Below are 16651 nucleotides of genomic sequence, written 5' to 3'. Positions count from 1 at the left end.
TTTAACGAGTTACTATTTTTTATAGGTTATTTTTGTGGAGGCTAAGCATTTAAAGTTTTAAAAATATATATCTACTAAAAATAACTAGGTATAGAATATAAAATTTTTTCTGAACTTCTTAAAATCTGATACAAACCAATATCAACCTGAATAAACGGTTATTAACACGCAAAGGTTTGTTTAATATTTTCATTCTGGTGTTTGAAAACCCGAATAGATACGGCTACCATGATGTGTCGCCCTTAAATCTGAACTAGCAGTATATTAAATAAATATAATCTACTGGACAGAAAAATCAATAAAATAGTTGTGCCAGTAGTATTTTCTTAATCTGTTACTCTTTGACTCTATATTAAAATATAGTATAATTGAAATTATTTTTAATATATCTGGAAATGCTTTACGATTTGTCCAAAAATGTTGGTCTAGATGTGGCTATGCTCACACCAACGATAATTAATTATAAGTAACGTAACGACATGATCGAAGGCCGAATGCATAATAATATGTTGCCTATAAAATGTTCCTTAAAATCTATTAGTGATGAGGCTTCTTAAACACAAATGGATGGTCGCAGGAAAATGAATAATTTCTTTAATATCAAATTAATTTTCCAATAATATTGACTAATATTTTTACGGTACAACCTGTATAAAATAATTTTTTACCATGTGTATAATATAATTTTATACCTCTGTATATAGTAAAATACAAAATCACATTTGAACAGTAGATGCACTGAACAGTATTTTTTTAGATGAGGCTCTTATTTAATTTGTTTTCATTTAATTAGTAACTAAATACAAACAAAATAATAGTTCATGCAAATGTTGATAGTGAGAGTGAAGGTAAACTACCAGAAAAAACAGAAAAGATGCAGAAATTGTGTTTAATATTTATTGTGTTTTTGCTATAATTTGAGTTACATTTTCAATTAAAATTCTTTTGTAATTTACACATTATTTACAATATTCATGGTAATCAATACTTCTTTGAAATCTTTTAGTGCTTTGATGATTGACAGGCAAAAACCCTCGGAAAGTGGTAATAATGGATATCCCGGAACAAGCTTTTCATCTAAACATTAAATATGACAAAAAAAATAATAGTATTATAATTTATATGTATTAAATATTAAATACTATTTTTTGGTGTAAACTGTATCAATCATAACGTCATATAATGAACTAATAATTGTTGAATTAGTAGTTATTACCTTCAGTTAATTCTTTTTCAGACATTTGAATCCAATTTTCAATTGCACTGATTAACCTAAAAATATTGACAAATATGTCATACTACTATAATATAATTCTATTACATAGTTAAAATATACAAAAAACATACTTTGGACCATATGTTTTTAAGTGTTCCAGTATTTCTTCTTCAAAATACCCTACATTTTTAACGTCTCTAAATGAAAAAATAAAAAATATTAAAATTAATAATATTTATTATGATGATGTAGAAATAATGGGTATTCTCAATGGGGGAGGGTTTTTTTTAAAATCTTAAATAACAAGTAAATATAATATTGGAGTGTTTTAACTCCGTGCACTTACTGCATAATGATAAATGATAAGTGGTGATAATTGGTAAATCATTTTTAATTTGTTATTTTTTTTCTGAGTGTCAACCATTATATTCAACATTATCTCAGACTTTCAAACTGTAATTAATACACTAAGAATATAATGGGTCAACATTTTGTTGGGATTTTTGTTTCAAGTCAAGGAAATTGATAAACCGATTTTTATAAATGACAGTTTTTTAAATATGCGACAGTAAAAATACCATTTCTTAAAATTAAGAATATTTGTTATCAAATTTTATTATCGCCTTCTTTAAAAAGTTCTGAGAACGCTGCCTCGGTGAAAAATTATAGTTGACATTTCTGAATGTATAGAAGGACCACTTTAGAAATCTGGAAATTGTTAGTGGGCCATCAAAATTGCAGATATCGATTATTAAGCTAATTAATCATTTAACTTTTATTAAGTAGCCAAACTAAAGTTACTGTGAAATTTTTGAAGGGCCACATTGGGAATCTGGAAATTGTTTGCGGACTATCAAAATTGCAGATGTTATGATAAATTACAACACTAGAACCGTGTATTAACAGTTTTAACTTTTTTTTTCTCATCTACGGGCCGGATAAAAATTGTGCTCAGGCCGCCATTTAGTGACCCCGGTTATATACTTTAATAGCATACATATATCTAATAAAATTAGTTTCATATTATACAACTTGAATAACCCTGAAAAATTACCTATAAATTAACCTTTTTTTTTTTCCATAACTTCAATATAATCTTTACATTAACTAAATTACACGACTGCACAAAACATCACTGAATTCCTATCATTGAGTAGGTATTCAATTTTTTCTTAGCCAGTTACAGCCATATTTAAATGCAGTAGTCAAATGGTTAATAATTCTATTTGGTTTAACTTACGAATTATTCATGTTCAACATATTTGTCATTGACTGCACTACTTTGATCAGAACCATTTCGTTGTAAACCCGAGAGTTTTCTTTTGCAAGCTTTTGACCTCGCTGGGAATCAAATCCAGGTTCATTATAATATGGTTCACTCACCATTATCACTCCTGAAACAATTATAAAATATTAATATTAGAGTAAGTATAAAAATGCATTTTCACCACCTTGTATTGATAATAATAGCTGCAATAAATTTGAATTATCAGGTGACCATAATTCAAAACCATGACCAGACCAAGAATCCAAAAGACTAAGGCATACTCTTCCATCTTCGTGTAGATTTGGATTCAACCGGTCGTCACAATAACTATAATAATGAAAGAGTGGAGGTTGGCTTGGATATGTGGGTAGAATTTTGACATCAAATAGAAACAAACCACCAGCATATGGAGTTTTTTCTGGTCCTCTAATCATTATAGAAAACAAATCCTAAAATAATAAATAATTAAGGTACAAATATAGAAATTATTATTATTTTGTCAGCTTTTTCCAACTATTATTCAAATAATATTAATACTTTAATATTGCTAAATTAATAAACTAATTTAATTTTAAATTCATAAAAGTAATATAATATTAATTACCAGACGATTTTTAAAAGTTTTCACCCAAATTCCAGCGGGTAAACTTTTTTGAAGTATATGGATGTCTTTAGCAATAACTTTTGGTAACGATGGATTTAAATTATCGTTATAATTGATATATTTGTGTGAATTATCCTTAAGTGTTTCTACCACATCAAAAACTGTAAAAAAGAATAGATAAAATTAAAAATTATTTCATTTTTTTGACTTCAGATTTTAATATATAAACTTTCATAAAATGCCTACGGCCCTTTTCACATAGACGGACATCGTATGTAACAGTACGAAATGCACAACATTCGGTAAATATTGGTTAAGTTCATAAGCACCACTAAATGGGAACGCAACATCATTGGGGTGGCGCATATAAACTGAAACGCGCAGGTATAATACATGACCGTGTGAAACATGCTTAATAGGACACCAAACACCCATGAATATTGTCTCTGCAATACATACCTACATTTAAGGCTATTTTATTCTAATTTAAGGCTACTTACTGCAATTGTTTATATTTTTATAATTTTCTATACACAATGGAATGTTGAAAATATTTAGAAAAAATAGTTCAAATTACCGGATTAAGAAATTATTAATAATATTAAAATCAAATATTAGCCTTAGAAATATTCGATCTCTTAAACTTATATTTTATATTTTATGTATACAACGGTGAATGGTTTTATGAAATTTAACATACCCATTATGCCGTATACTCAAAACTTGAATTTATTTGAATGCAGTTAAACTATTTGTTTTCATAAAATTATTTTTATATTTTAGTAAAATTGATTTAAGATTTTTAATGGGAAATAATTGGCTGTGGGAAATATACGATTTGAACATTCTGTTATATAATAAAAATGTAATGTACATTGAGAAGTGATTTTCTTCTTTGATTCACAACCTTAGCAATTTTTCATGAAAAATAAAAAAAAATGTTTTAAGATTTTAATTTTTAATTTTAATTTATATGTAGTACATAAAAATGTAGGGATTTACAGTCTGTACAAACCTCCAGCTTCTTCAGGTTTGGTTATACTTTGGTTATATTTTGGTTTGGTTACTTCGTATACTGGTTCTGTATCCGATGTAATAAAAAAACATTCAGACATCGAATCTTCAGATAAGTCATATTCTTCATCATAAAAACCGAAGCCATCACTGTTTGGTTTGACAAACAATAATTCATGTGGCCAACATTCGGTTTTTTCACCATTAACCCACATCACTAAGATCTAAACAATTAAAACAGTACACAAATAGTAATGTTAACAATATTTACATAAATATTTTATTATTTAATGAATTGTATAAAAAAATTACCCTGCCATCAGGCCCTGTACTTAATACTTGTCCAACAGTTACGGTATTTAAATCTGGGTTTGTATAAAAATTTTTATGCATAATGAGACAACCAGATTTAAAATGGAAATCCGGATGAGCACGTAAGTCATATACACTAAAATAAGTCTTTTCAATAGGATTTGGCCTAAAAATCAGTTATATTAGATTCAGTTATGGTTTTAATAAATATTAACAATATAGTTAATTCATACAATAATGGATTATAAGGATAAACTTTAAACCATTGTATAAGAGCAGTGCGTTCTGCATGGTTCACAGATTCTACAACACCATAAACGTCAGTTGCAGGATTTTTTTCAGTAACAAAATCACCAGGAAAAAACTCAAGGTCATCAAGAGTTTGTACTGGGTAGAGATTAGTTGAAGAAACTCCCATTTCTTTAGTACCATCCTATAAAACAAATAGCTTTAATATAAACTTAAAGATACTGGATATTATATTATATAAATATTAAATAAACCAAGCATTTTGAATGATCCCAATTTCTCCTTTATGACCTTTAGTAATGTTCTGCAGTTTTTTTTTCTTATATTGTGCTCCAGGCAAAATCCCACTTTTACATTATATTCTGTGTTTTTGTGATAAATCACTAATGATTTGGTATAAATTATAGTTGGGAATCTCCAAGTTAGGATCATGCAAACCAAAAACTGAATTTGGTCAATCCATGGTGTATTCTTATTTAGATTTTAGAGTATACAAATGTATTCAAATACATACCTGCCATATCACATCTACCATAGATTTTGTGTAGCAAATCTCAACTACAACTTTGGAATTTGGTTTGGTTTTTACTTTAGGTATATTGAGTTGTTTACTTTTTTTAATTAATGATATCCACAAACGGTTCCTCTTTAGTCTGTTCGATTTTAATGTATGTACACAACTATTGCCTAAAGAATATATTAGCAATTTATTTCAATTTTACAAAATAGTTTAGTATATTATTATAACATATAATAAATTTGTATAATAGATTACACAGAAAAGTTTTTTTTAACATTGTCAATTTATTTTTACCATTTATTCAAACAATGATTGTTTATTTTATGTGTTCTTAAAAGACCATACCTTCAAATACAAAGACTATTTTATAATATTTAAGAATTTTTCAATAGTGATGTATCTTTTAGGTTCCATACCCAATTGCATACCTATTACATAATACATATTATATTTAAAGATCCAGTATGGCAGTATACTATTATTCTTCTTACATAAAATACAACCCAGAAACTAACTAGTATTTTTTTTTAAACACCGTTTAAATTTTAAACACACCAACATATAAACGTTCTAACATTTTTAAACTGAAAAAATAGAAATGTTAACATGAAAAAAAAATTGTTCAACCACTTGACAATATTAAGAGTTGTCCAAAACCCAAGAATTAAAAAACAAAAACAGTGGACAAGTGAGTGTTGCACTGCTGTGCAGTAGGTTACAAGTGGGTCTCTGTAATGGATGGTGTTAAATTTGAATTCAATGGTATAATATCGTTGTATAAGAAAAACGAATCTCAGCGAACACTGTCAGTCAGCCTATGATATTACCAAGTATAATTGATGAAATTATTGTGAATAAAGTAAATTGTCCATAACCTATTTACGTGGAACCTTGTTTTAAAATTTCAATCATTAACTATAAAAGTTGAACATTTTATACATTTTTAACTACAAAATAAATATTAAATCTTTAAATTTGATAAATTTTGTCAAAATCGAACTTTAAATGTTATGTATTTTTTTATATTTTTCAACTGCTGTAGTAACAATATATCAAGATTCTTGTATTAAATTTTCACGCTTTTTTACCCAACAAATAAAATTGTATTCACAAATATAGAAAAAAAAACTAAAAAAATGGATAACTGACAATGTTCGTAAACAGCTCAAATAGAGTCAAAATATGATAGTGTATATAAAATGAAGATATAAAAATGCAGTGAAATTTTCATGTATTTACAGTTATTCATTTTTGAACAAGAAAACAAAATCGACACATGAGAAATCGAGTGTTTATCCAATCTTGTAAAAATATGACTTCAAACGCTCATAAAAATTTAATTTGATTTGCTTGAGGACATTTGATATTTTTGATAAAGGTTGGTAAACTTAATAAGTATATGTAATATGTATATAAGAATATGAAAAATCTTGTATTACATTTTAAAATCTTAAATTTAAATAGAAATTTTTGTATGTATTTCTAACTCAAATTAATTTGCACATCTTCGTGAATTTTATGTATTTTTGTCAATATAACTTTAAATGCTTATAAAAAAAATTGTGAATTCGGATTTTCAATATTTTTCATGTGTCTTTGAAACAATATATTAGGAGCCTTACAAGCATACTTGATAAAAAACATAACTATTAAGAAAAATATAATTTAAAATTACAATATTTTTATTATTTTACCGGTTGTCCTTGTAGATGGTTTAAATCGACGTTTTTTGGATAGTAATGTAAATTTACATTCTTTATTTAATATTCTTTCATTTTTTTGTGTTAGGACAGCTGAAATGTTTCTACAAGATCCATTTTGTGTACCTATAGAACAATATTCAATACCATATTAATTTTTCTGAAATTCACTCTATATTACATAATAAGGTTGATTTAGAAAAAATATAATTCATTGTTTAGTTATACATTTTAATTGACAGAGTAATTTTATTTGAAAGAAGAGAAATTGATAAAGAATACAGATGAAAGTTTAAAATTGCATCAATTGAGATTTCTTCAATTAAATTGACTTTTCTTTAAAAAATATTTTGGCAAAGTAATGAGAATATCAAAATATTGTTTGTACCTACTTCCCTTTATTTAATTATTATTTTTAACGATAGCTGATGTTATAACACGCACCATTTTATTATTGAAAATTGAAAAAAAAAACATGAGGTATATATCCTCCCCTCTCCCCTTTGTTAGACCACCAATGGTTTGATATTATTTTTCTGTACGGCCACGGTTCCATATAACCAGAAATTGCTTGAATTTTTGCCTCTTAAGAAATATTATGAATATCTTATTAAATGTAAACTAAAAACTGTCATTAAAATAAAAAATAAACATTATCAGTATATACGTTTAATATACCACATATACATACTTAATAATAAGTTATCTATATTTATAGGATCCAACTCAATAGGATCTAAAATCTTTGATGGTTGTTTGGTACCTAAAAGTTTGTTGTGTTTCTTATCTTTATTAGTTTTACCGTGTATTGTACCTGGTTCAATATTAAAAGCTTCTGTACATTTAGATCGCCACTGTTTCATTGTCATCAAATTATCTGTATCTTTAATTGTATACCAATGTATGTCTCCCACATGAGTTGAACAAGACTCAAATAAATGAATAGTTTTAAGTCTAAAAATACAAAAACAGTTAAAACTATTCCATAATAAAATAAATAATATTAAACTATTTATTTGCATTTATGTATAATAATATCCACATTGCAATACCATGTTATATACATTAATTTTTGAAAGTAACATATAAATACATTGTACAATTTTGAGTTCACTTTATTGATTACAATATTCAAAAAAATAATGATATTACTAACAGTTATTACAAAAACAAAATGATTCTGAACCAAACTTTTTAAAACTAAACTAACTAGAATTAAACCATTTCTCTCTGCGCCAAGTGTTGATGAAGTTTTCGTCATGATAGAAATTTATTATTCTACTTCAAATTTAATAAATATTATCTATTGTATTAATGGGTTATCTAGACAATAATTCAGAAGTTGTAAAACATATTTTTAATGTATTTACATGGAGTAGTTAGGCTAAGTGGTTGATTACTCTAAGAACTTAATTTAAGGTGCAAACATTTTGGACATGGGTAATAGATAAATATGTTAATAAGTGTTATATGTATTATAGGAATAATTTGTTGACTCATTATTTGGAAAAAATATGGCATTTATACAACAGTGACTTATGTTTTAAAATCCACAATTGTAAATAAATATTAGATTATTTATTTTTTAACGCAATATTTGTGGTAATTATATAATTAGGGTGTGTGTTTGATGGTTAGTTGTTATTCTCTTGGCCTGCTCCCAAATAAATGCCTAAAAGTTAAGGGCATGAATGATCTAAAAAATAAATCCAAAATATTGATCATTACCTATTCATTTTTTCAAGCTAACATTTTAATAATAATAAAAAATATGCAAAACATAACATGGTCAGAAATGAAAATAATATGAAGTATGATAATGATAACAATAGTAATCACAATAACATCTAAAATCATCAAGGATATTGCTAATATTTTTTCAATCAATGCATCAAATATAATAAATAATCGTATTAATATTATAAGTTATATTTTATAATCATCAACCAGCATAACCTCATAAAGTACATACAGAATATTATTTTCTACAACAGCCGGTACCTAGATATGGATAGGCATATCTCATACTGCGGAAAACTACACTCTGTTCATGTTAAGAAACACCAGTTTATCACACCCAACAAATCAATCATTTACCCTGTATTGTAGTATTGGCACTCACCTGCAAACACAAGTCGGTCGCCGTCTGTATTTCTTTACTTGAATAGAGTGTTAAGAATAAGTATTAATAAACATAAGTACGGATGTCATAGTTATTAAACAATTGGGAATAAAGTATTTGTAAAACAAGTATAGTATTACGAAATGAAAGAGTTATCGTAAATTAGAATAAACAAAGTAAAATCCCGAAACTGTAAATAAACACTTATTATATAGGAAGGATCGCCGCTATGAGTAGGATCGTATGGCGTCATGCGTGATTTTAAAGACGTCGTAACTATTTAACGGAAAAAATTTTATTGGTACCATTACAGTACCTAGTCATATTTTTTGTGATTTTTTATATAAAAGTCAATATTGAGTGTTTTATGGTCCTTTAAGATATAAGTTACGTGAGTAATGAAAGATGGATAGTGGAGAATGGAGAATGTGCCGCCACAGTACATGTTCAATTAATAAAAATTAAAAACCTATTGATAACTGATTAAAATGTGTTTGTTAATTTAATATTACCAAATCTATATTCTAACTCTACGAGTATGAGGCTAAGGTCAACCGACATATAACAAGGGTATATATACAATAACTTGGTATTTATCATGTTGGTATTTAACAAGTACCCATAACATTAATATTAATTTTTTGTTTGTATTTACTTTTTCAAATTATCACCAGTAAATAATCTCTCTGGCCAATATTCTTTACGCGGTTTTATTCTACCTAATGTTTGGAAGTACCAATCAACTTCAACTGATGATACAATAACATCTTGAACATAAACTTTGACCAACTAAAAATATGTATGTTATATATTTTAGTATGATGAGAACATCAAAACTCATTTATATAATTACTTTATTTAATTACCTTGGACCCAAATTTATAGCTGAAATTCTTCTTATAATCGTGCAATAAACATTTCATTAGGTTACTGATCGTTAAAAATTTTGCATTTTTTAAGTAACTTAGATACATTTTAAATTTTTGCCCATGATAAAATGCATCGTCATCGATGGGAAAGCCCTAAAATTTTAAAACATAAGAATTAAAAGTAATTTTTGAGCTATTTTATAAATGGTAATATATTGGGCTCGGAGTTAAAGCACAATTAATAAGAAAAAAAGCATACAATTGTTTGGAAAATGGCAATAAAAGTTTGACCAACAATTAACTTAAACTAGGTATAAAATTTAATAAAAAAAATCGAGATATTATTTTAAATTAAAATAAGAATTAACTACCATGTATTTTTTTAGATTTTATCAATGAAAACAATAATAATCCAATAACCATTTATTCTGGGAGTTAACATTTCTTATTTATTTAATTAAAATTGTTTTATTACTATAGCATAAATGCATAATAATCATAGTAAAATTCCACAGCTGGAATATTTGATAACAATCAATAGAAAAGCAAAAACAGTATTTACATAGAAAAAAGCAAAAATAAATTGGTTTATTTGGAATTAGAATGACATGAAACAAATGTATGGTTAAGGATTAGATTTCTATCTTATATATAAAAAAATAAGCATAGTATGCTATAAAATCAGAGCCCTAGTAATAAATAATACGATTAATAATTGATAAACAATAAAAAAGAAATGTATAAACAAATATTTTTTTTCAGAATAGGTATTCGTATTTTTCTATACTAGAAAAATTAATATAAAAGTTGACTTACATCACTTGTAGATAGATTTATAAATTCTCCTCTATATGGATCCTCTAATGTAAAAACAGATCCATCTTGTGAAACAAATGTAACTTTGCTTTTGACATCATCAACTTCACCAAACCATGATTCATAAAAAACCAAGGAATTGATTGCAAAGGGCTATAAATAAAATTTAATAATCAACAAATTATACTTATAAAATGTATAGTTATAAATTAACTAAAACTGTTATTATGTATGAAAATAACATTTAATATCAATAAAAAGAAAATTTCGTTTCCATTTTCTACAATAGGTATATAAAATGTGCATCATACACACTTTATAACACTTGACGTTACACTGATAGAATACAAATTATAAACTTACTATAGGAAATATCTGAAAGATCTACAAAATAATAAAACAGATAAACGAGATAGTTGGATAATTTAAGGAACACAAGAACTGATTTTATTATGATTTATATCTGTATCACATTATTTAGTCATCGATTATTTCCCACACAAATAGTGGAAATGTATAGTTGAATATTAATGTAATTTGATGAATTCAAGTATTCCGTATTCGTATATAATTGTCAAATACATGAACCATGAGAACCCGGCTTTAGCATAAAAATAAAACATTATCGCTTAAAGCAAAATAATATATTGAAATTAAAAGAACTTTAATTTATACGTGTAAATATTAGTGAAGGGCAAAGTCAAAAATTTGCTTTACATGGCTAGTTGAAGAAAAAAACTTGTTACAATAATTCCCGATATAATATCGATATTGTTGCCCATCATTTGTAAATATAGCTGCCTAATATATAAAATATTAATTATGTACATACTTTTGTGTGAGTAAAGTTTCGGAAATTGATATTTTCTATTATTTTGTTGGTGTTAAGTATTTTTACTGTGGCATTTATATCAATATTTTTACAATATCCAAATTGACTTGGCTTGCCTTCACTAAATTTTCGTACTGCATCGCCAGGCATTAATGATCGATCCATTAACACAACCTAGGAAATTAAAAAAAAAACAATTAAAGCTCTAGTTTCAAAACATTTAAACTGTCGATAGATGGGTAATATACTTTATCATCGGAGATATTTTCTTCAGGACCATTTGGATGCCAGATCACTTTGATCTCATTATGATTCTTATATGAAGTCTTTCTTAACACGGTTAGTGATCGCGATCTGTTCGTCGTTGAAACCAAACCATAATATACTAGACCAGTATTTGAAGACACCGTGACCACTTCATCTTTGTCAAAGAACTTTTCATCGTCTTTCGCCATTATTTTATTGCACCTTATAATACGTAAATAAATAGGTCGGGCGAAAATACCTACGCCGGCTTGGCGGCTTACATCAACGCACGATGTATTTTATTGTTTTTACACAATAAAAGTTGGAAACATGCGACGTAATTATTTCAATTTATAGAGATTTCTAATCATCATACGGTAACGTTGATTTGACATTCTCAACCAATCATATCGAACTACAAGGACATTAGACAACATTTGTTGTCAACATATTTTTGGCGCTCATTTTTAAATAAATATTTTAGACCAATGAACATAATATTGATTTTTCAATGTTTTTTTTTTTTGTTGTGAGTCATTTTAGAGCAATAAAGATTCTTTGATTTTCTACTTCAGAATTTTTCGAGGTAGAGAATTTAATATAGTTGGTAATTTGGACATTTCCCCTCCAGACATTTTTTCCCCCGACAGTTTTCGGTCTAGTGGGACATTCCCCCCCCCATTTTTTTAAAGTTTATTACTGACTAATAAAATAGAATTTCATTATACAATATTATTTATTATTTTATATGAAATTATTTTTTCTTAATATAATATAAAATATATAAACATTTTTTTATTTTCGTAAATACAATAGATTATAAATGTTTATGTTTGATCCACGATCCACAGAAATACTTAAAACAATAAAAATTTAAAATAAAATATAATTAATAATTAATAATAATGGCTAAACATTCCGACATAAAAAAGATACATTTGTAAAAAAAACATTTAATTACTGATTCTTTTGTTATTTCTAAAGTCTAAACATATTATTACTATTTTTTTTTTTAACTGTATTGCTTTTGAATTTGATTCAAGTAGTTCAGTTGATCAAAAATAAACATCTATAATTTATTATGTTTATGAAAATATTTGAAAATATTAGACAGTAGGCAAAATAAATAATATCATATTAAATAATAAATCGTGAATAAAAAAAAAATTAAGGAAAAATGGAAATTTTTACGCAAAAACCAGTTAGCGACAAAATCAATTTTGTTTCTTCGTAGTAACTTAAAAACGAAAAACCGTATATATGTTCCACCAAATGTTTATATGAACATTTTCCCTACATAAGATTTTCAAAATATCTTGACTCTTTTTAAGATATTTATAAGCATGAGACGTTATCAATTTTTTTAACCTTAGATGGGGTTTTTTAAAGGTTATTTTTGTGGAGGCTAAGCATTTAAAGTTTTAAAAAAATATATCTACTAAAAATGACTAGGTATAGAATATAAAATTTTTTCTGAACTTCTTAAAATCTGATACAAACCAATATCAACCTGAATAAACGGTTATTAACACGCAAAGGTTTGTTTAATATTTTTATTCTGGTGTTTGAAAACCCGAATAGATACGGCTATTTATAGAAAAAAAACTAAAAAAATTGAAAACTGACAATGTCCGTAAACAGCTCAAAAAGAGTCAAAATATTTTCAACATTTTATGGTGTATAGAAAATGCTAATAAAAACATTCAGTCAAAATTGCATGTCCCTACGGTCGTTTGTTTTAGAGTTACACCAAAAACCAAAATCGATTTTCTCGAAAACAGATTTTGCGTAAGAATTCCCGTTTTTCCTTAATTTTTCTTTTGTTTTTCACGTCGCTTTTGAAAACTACTGTAAATTTTTACTTTTGAAGGAAACCCCCAAAGTACCAACTAGATTCACTTTCCTATCAGAAAAGTTACTGTTGAAGAAAAATCCAAGCACTTTTACTGTCCTAAAAGCTGATGACAGACACAAAAATAAAAAAAAAAATTAAAAATTAAAAAAAAACACACATCATTGTAAAATCAATACATTCATCGCTTCGCTCAGAATCTAAAACTAAAAAAAATAGAAACTGAAAATGTCCGTAAATAGCTCTAAATATTTGGAAAATGTTATGGTGTTAGAAAATTCTAATATAAAAATTCAGTGAATATTTCATGTATTTACGTTCTTTTTTTTTAGAGTTACACCAAAAACCAAAATCGATTTTGCGTAAAAATACCCGTTTTTCCTTAATTTTTATGCTATTTTTCCCGGCGCTTTTGAAATCTATTGGGAATTTTAAAATTTGACCAGCTTAATGTACCAACTTTATTCACTTTCCGATCAAACAAGATACCTACTATTGAAGCAGTTTTACTGCCCAAACCGTGATGACAGGCACAAAAATAAAAAAAACACACATCATTGTAAAATCAATACATTCATCGCTTCGCTCAGAATCTAAAACTAAAAAAAATAGAAACTGAAAATGTCCGTAAATAGCTCTAAATATTTGGAAAATGTTATGGTGTTAGAAAATTCTAATATAAAAATTCAGTGAATATTTCATGTATTTACGTTCTTTTTTTTTTAGAGTTACACCAAAAACCAAAATCGATTTTGCGTAAAAATACCCGTTTTTCCTTAATTTTTATGCTATTTTTCCCGGCGCTTTTGAAATCTATTGGGAATTTTAAAATTTGACCAGCTTAATGTACCAACTTTATTCACTTTCCGATCAAACAAGATACCTACTATTGAAGCAGTTTTACTGCCCAAACCGTGATGACAGGCACAAAAATAAAAAAAACACACATCATTGTAAAATCAATACATTCATTGTTTCACTCAGAATCTTAAATAAGTAAAAAGGGAGTTATTACCAAAATGTTGGTGTATGGAGTCACTCTAAAACAAATGACCGTAGATACATGAAATTTTCATTGAACATTTATATTAACATTCGCTATACTCCACAAAATATTTAAACTATTTTGACTTGTTTTGAGCTGTTTACGGACAATTCTAAATAAGTTTTTCTTTCTTTAAATATCAATAAAATTTGTTGGGCCAAAGAGTGCCAAAATTTAATACAAGGCCCCAGATATATTGCTTAAAAGATTGATAAGCGACTCTTTGAGATCATAAGTTTGATCCCGCGGCTTCACTGCGTCGAATCTTAAAGGCTTCAAGTCGATACGACCAATATTGAATGATTTAGGTTTTCGATTAAATATTTATTTGAAAAACATATCAAAAAAAGAGGGCAAGCGTTTATCTCTGTGCTGTTAATTAGGTTACAAGTGTATCAATGTAATGGATGATGTTAAATTTGAATTTAATGATATAATATCGTTGTATAAGAAAAACGATCTTGATTGAAGACGGTTAGTCAGCCTATGATATTACTAAATATATTTGATGATATTATTGTGAATAATACAAGGCTTGCATTTAAAAATAATTCTGTTTTATGTTATTTACAATTAAAACGTTACACAATTTTTTCGTTCATCTTTATTTACAATTAAAACGTAAGTAACGTAACGACATGATCGAAGGCTGAATGCATAATAATATGTTGCCAATAAAATGTTCCTTAAAATCTATTAGTGATGAGGCTTCTTAAACACAAATGGATTAGAAAATCATTATTTTTTATTAATAGTGACCAAACACTATGATTATAATTTATAGTATTTGCAGTGACAATTTAACGAGTTACTATTTTTTATAGGTTATTTTTGTGGAGGCTAAGCATTTAAAGTTTTAAAAATATATATCTACTAAAAATAACTAGGTATAGAATATAAAATTTTTTCTGAACTTCTTAAAATCTGATACAAACCAATATCAACCTGAATAAACGGTTATTAACACGCAAAGGTTTGTTTAATATTTTCATTCTGGTGTTTGAAAACCCGAATAGATACGGCTACCATGATGTGTCGCCCTTAAATCTGAACTAGCAGTATATTAAATAAATATAATCTACTGGACAGAAAAATCAATAAAATAGTTGTGCCAGTAGTATTTTCTTAATCTGTTACTCTTTGACTCTATATTAAAATATAGTATAATTGAAATTATTTTTAATATATCTGGAAATGCTTTACGATTTGTCCAAAAATGTTGGTCTAGATGTGGCTATGCTCACACCAACGATAATTAATTATAAGTAACGTAACGACATGATCGAAGGCCGAATGCATAATAATATGTTGCCTATAAAATGTTCCTTAAAATCTATTAGTGATGAGGCTTCTTAAACACAAATGGATGGTCGCAGGAAAATGAATAATTTCTTTAATATCAAATTAATTTTCCAATAATATTGACTAATATTTTTACTGTACAACCTGTATAAAATAATTTTTTACCATGTATTTTTGTTATTTATTGTTACTTATTCCTCAAAGTTTTAACTAAACACTATTAAAAATTAAATTAACAAAACTTAATATACTACCTTTTTTATAATTGTAAAAATAATACGCCTACGACTTAAGAGTATATAAATACAATAATTATAGCTGGTACCCAGCTATAGACCTACAATTATGCCTACCTACTTATTCATCATTACTACCACACTACCTATATAAAATTATAGTAATAATTTATAGTTTTATATCATCGATTAATAATAAATATTATATTTAAACATCATATTAATGGCATTTTGTTTTAATTAAGATACTAAACTTATATACCTAGTTATATATTACAATTCCAAAATGTTATTGAAGTTTATTGATAATTAAAAAGTTTGTTTTGATATTGCAATGTTTGGATACATTTAAGAATGTTTTTGCCAATTGTTTTCTTATAATTTATTACATGTAATTCTATTTTGAAGTGGATGTCGTCCTATAATGATACTTGCATGCAATAATTATT

The 16651-nt window shown here is 26.6% G+C and overlaps 1 protein-coding gene across 1 annotated transcript; it reads right to left on the bottom strand.

Annotated features, from left to right (window-relative positions):
• Positions 1-893: 893 nt before the first annotated feature.
• On the bottom strand, positions 894-12071 carry LOC132935863 ((E3-independent) E2 ubiquitin-conjugating enzyme-like). Its single transcript, XM_061002501.1, has 17 exons — positions 11770-12071; positions 11522-11695; positions 10690-10842; positions 9871-10026; positions 9660-9793; positions 7697-7836; positions 6877-7008; positions 5177-5349; positions 4647-4846; positions 4414-4579; positions 4103-4325; positions 3088-3248; positions 2668-2932; positions 2457-2610; positions 1348-1413; positions 1217-1272; positions 894-1077 (listed from the first exon to the last, which is right to left on the bottom strand). The coding sequence occupies exons 1-17, from the start codon at positions 11974-11976 to the stop codon at positions 953-955; spliced, it is 2685 nt and encodes an 894-aa protein (XP_060858484.1). The 5' UTR covers positions 11977-12071; the 3' UTR covers positions 894-952.
• Between the last annotated feature and the right edge of the window lie 4580 nt (positions 12072-16651).

Source organism: Metopolophium dirhodum, chromosome 1 (genome assembly GCF_019925205.1).
Source record: "Metopolophium dirhodum isolate CAU chromosome 1, ASM1992520v1, whole genome shotgun sequence".
NCBI lineage: Eukaryota > Metazoa > Arthropoda > Insecta > Hemiptera > Aphididae > Metopolophium > Metopolophium dirhodum.
Note: the sequence above shows the minus strand (reverse complement) of the source record. Positions and strands in the feature narration are given on the sequence as shown.

Coding starts and splice junctions, on each gene's coding strand:
- LOC132935863 (XM_061002501.1), bottom strand. CDS start 11,976: ATGGCGAAAGACGATGAAAAGTTCTTTGACAAAGATGAAGTGGTCACG. Junction 11,696..11,769: donor AAAATATCTCCGATGATAAA/GTATATTACCCA, acceptor TTAATTTCCTAG/GTTGTGTTAATGGATCGATC. Junction 2,933..3,087: donor AAACTTTTAAAAATCGTCTG/GTAATTAATATT, acceptor TTATTATTTTAG/GATTTGTTTTCTATAATGAT.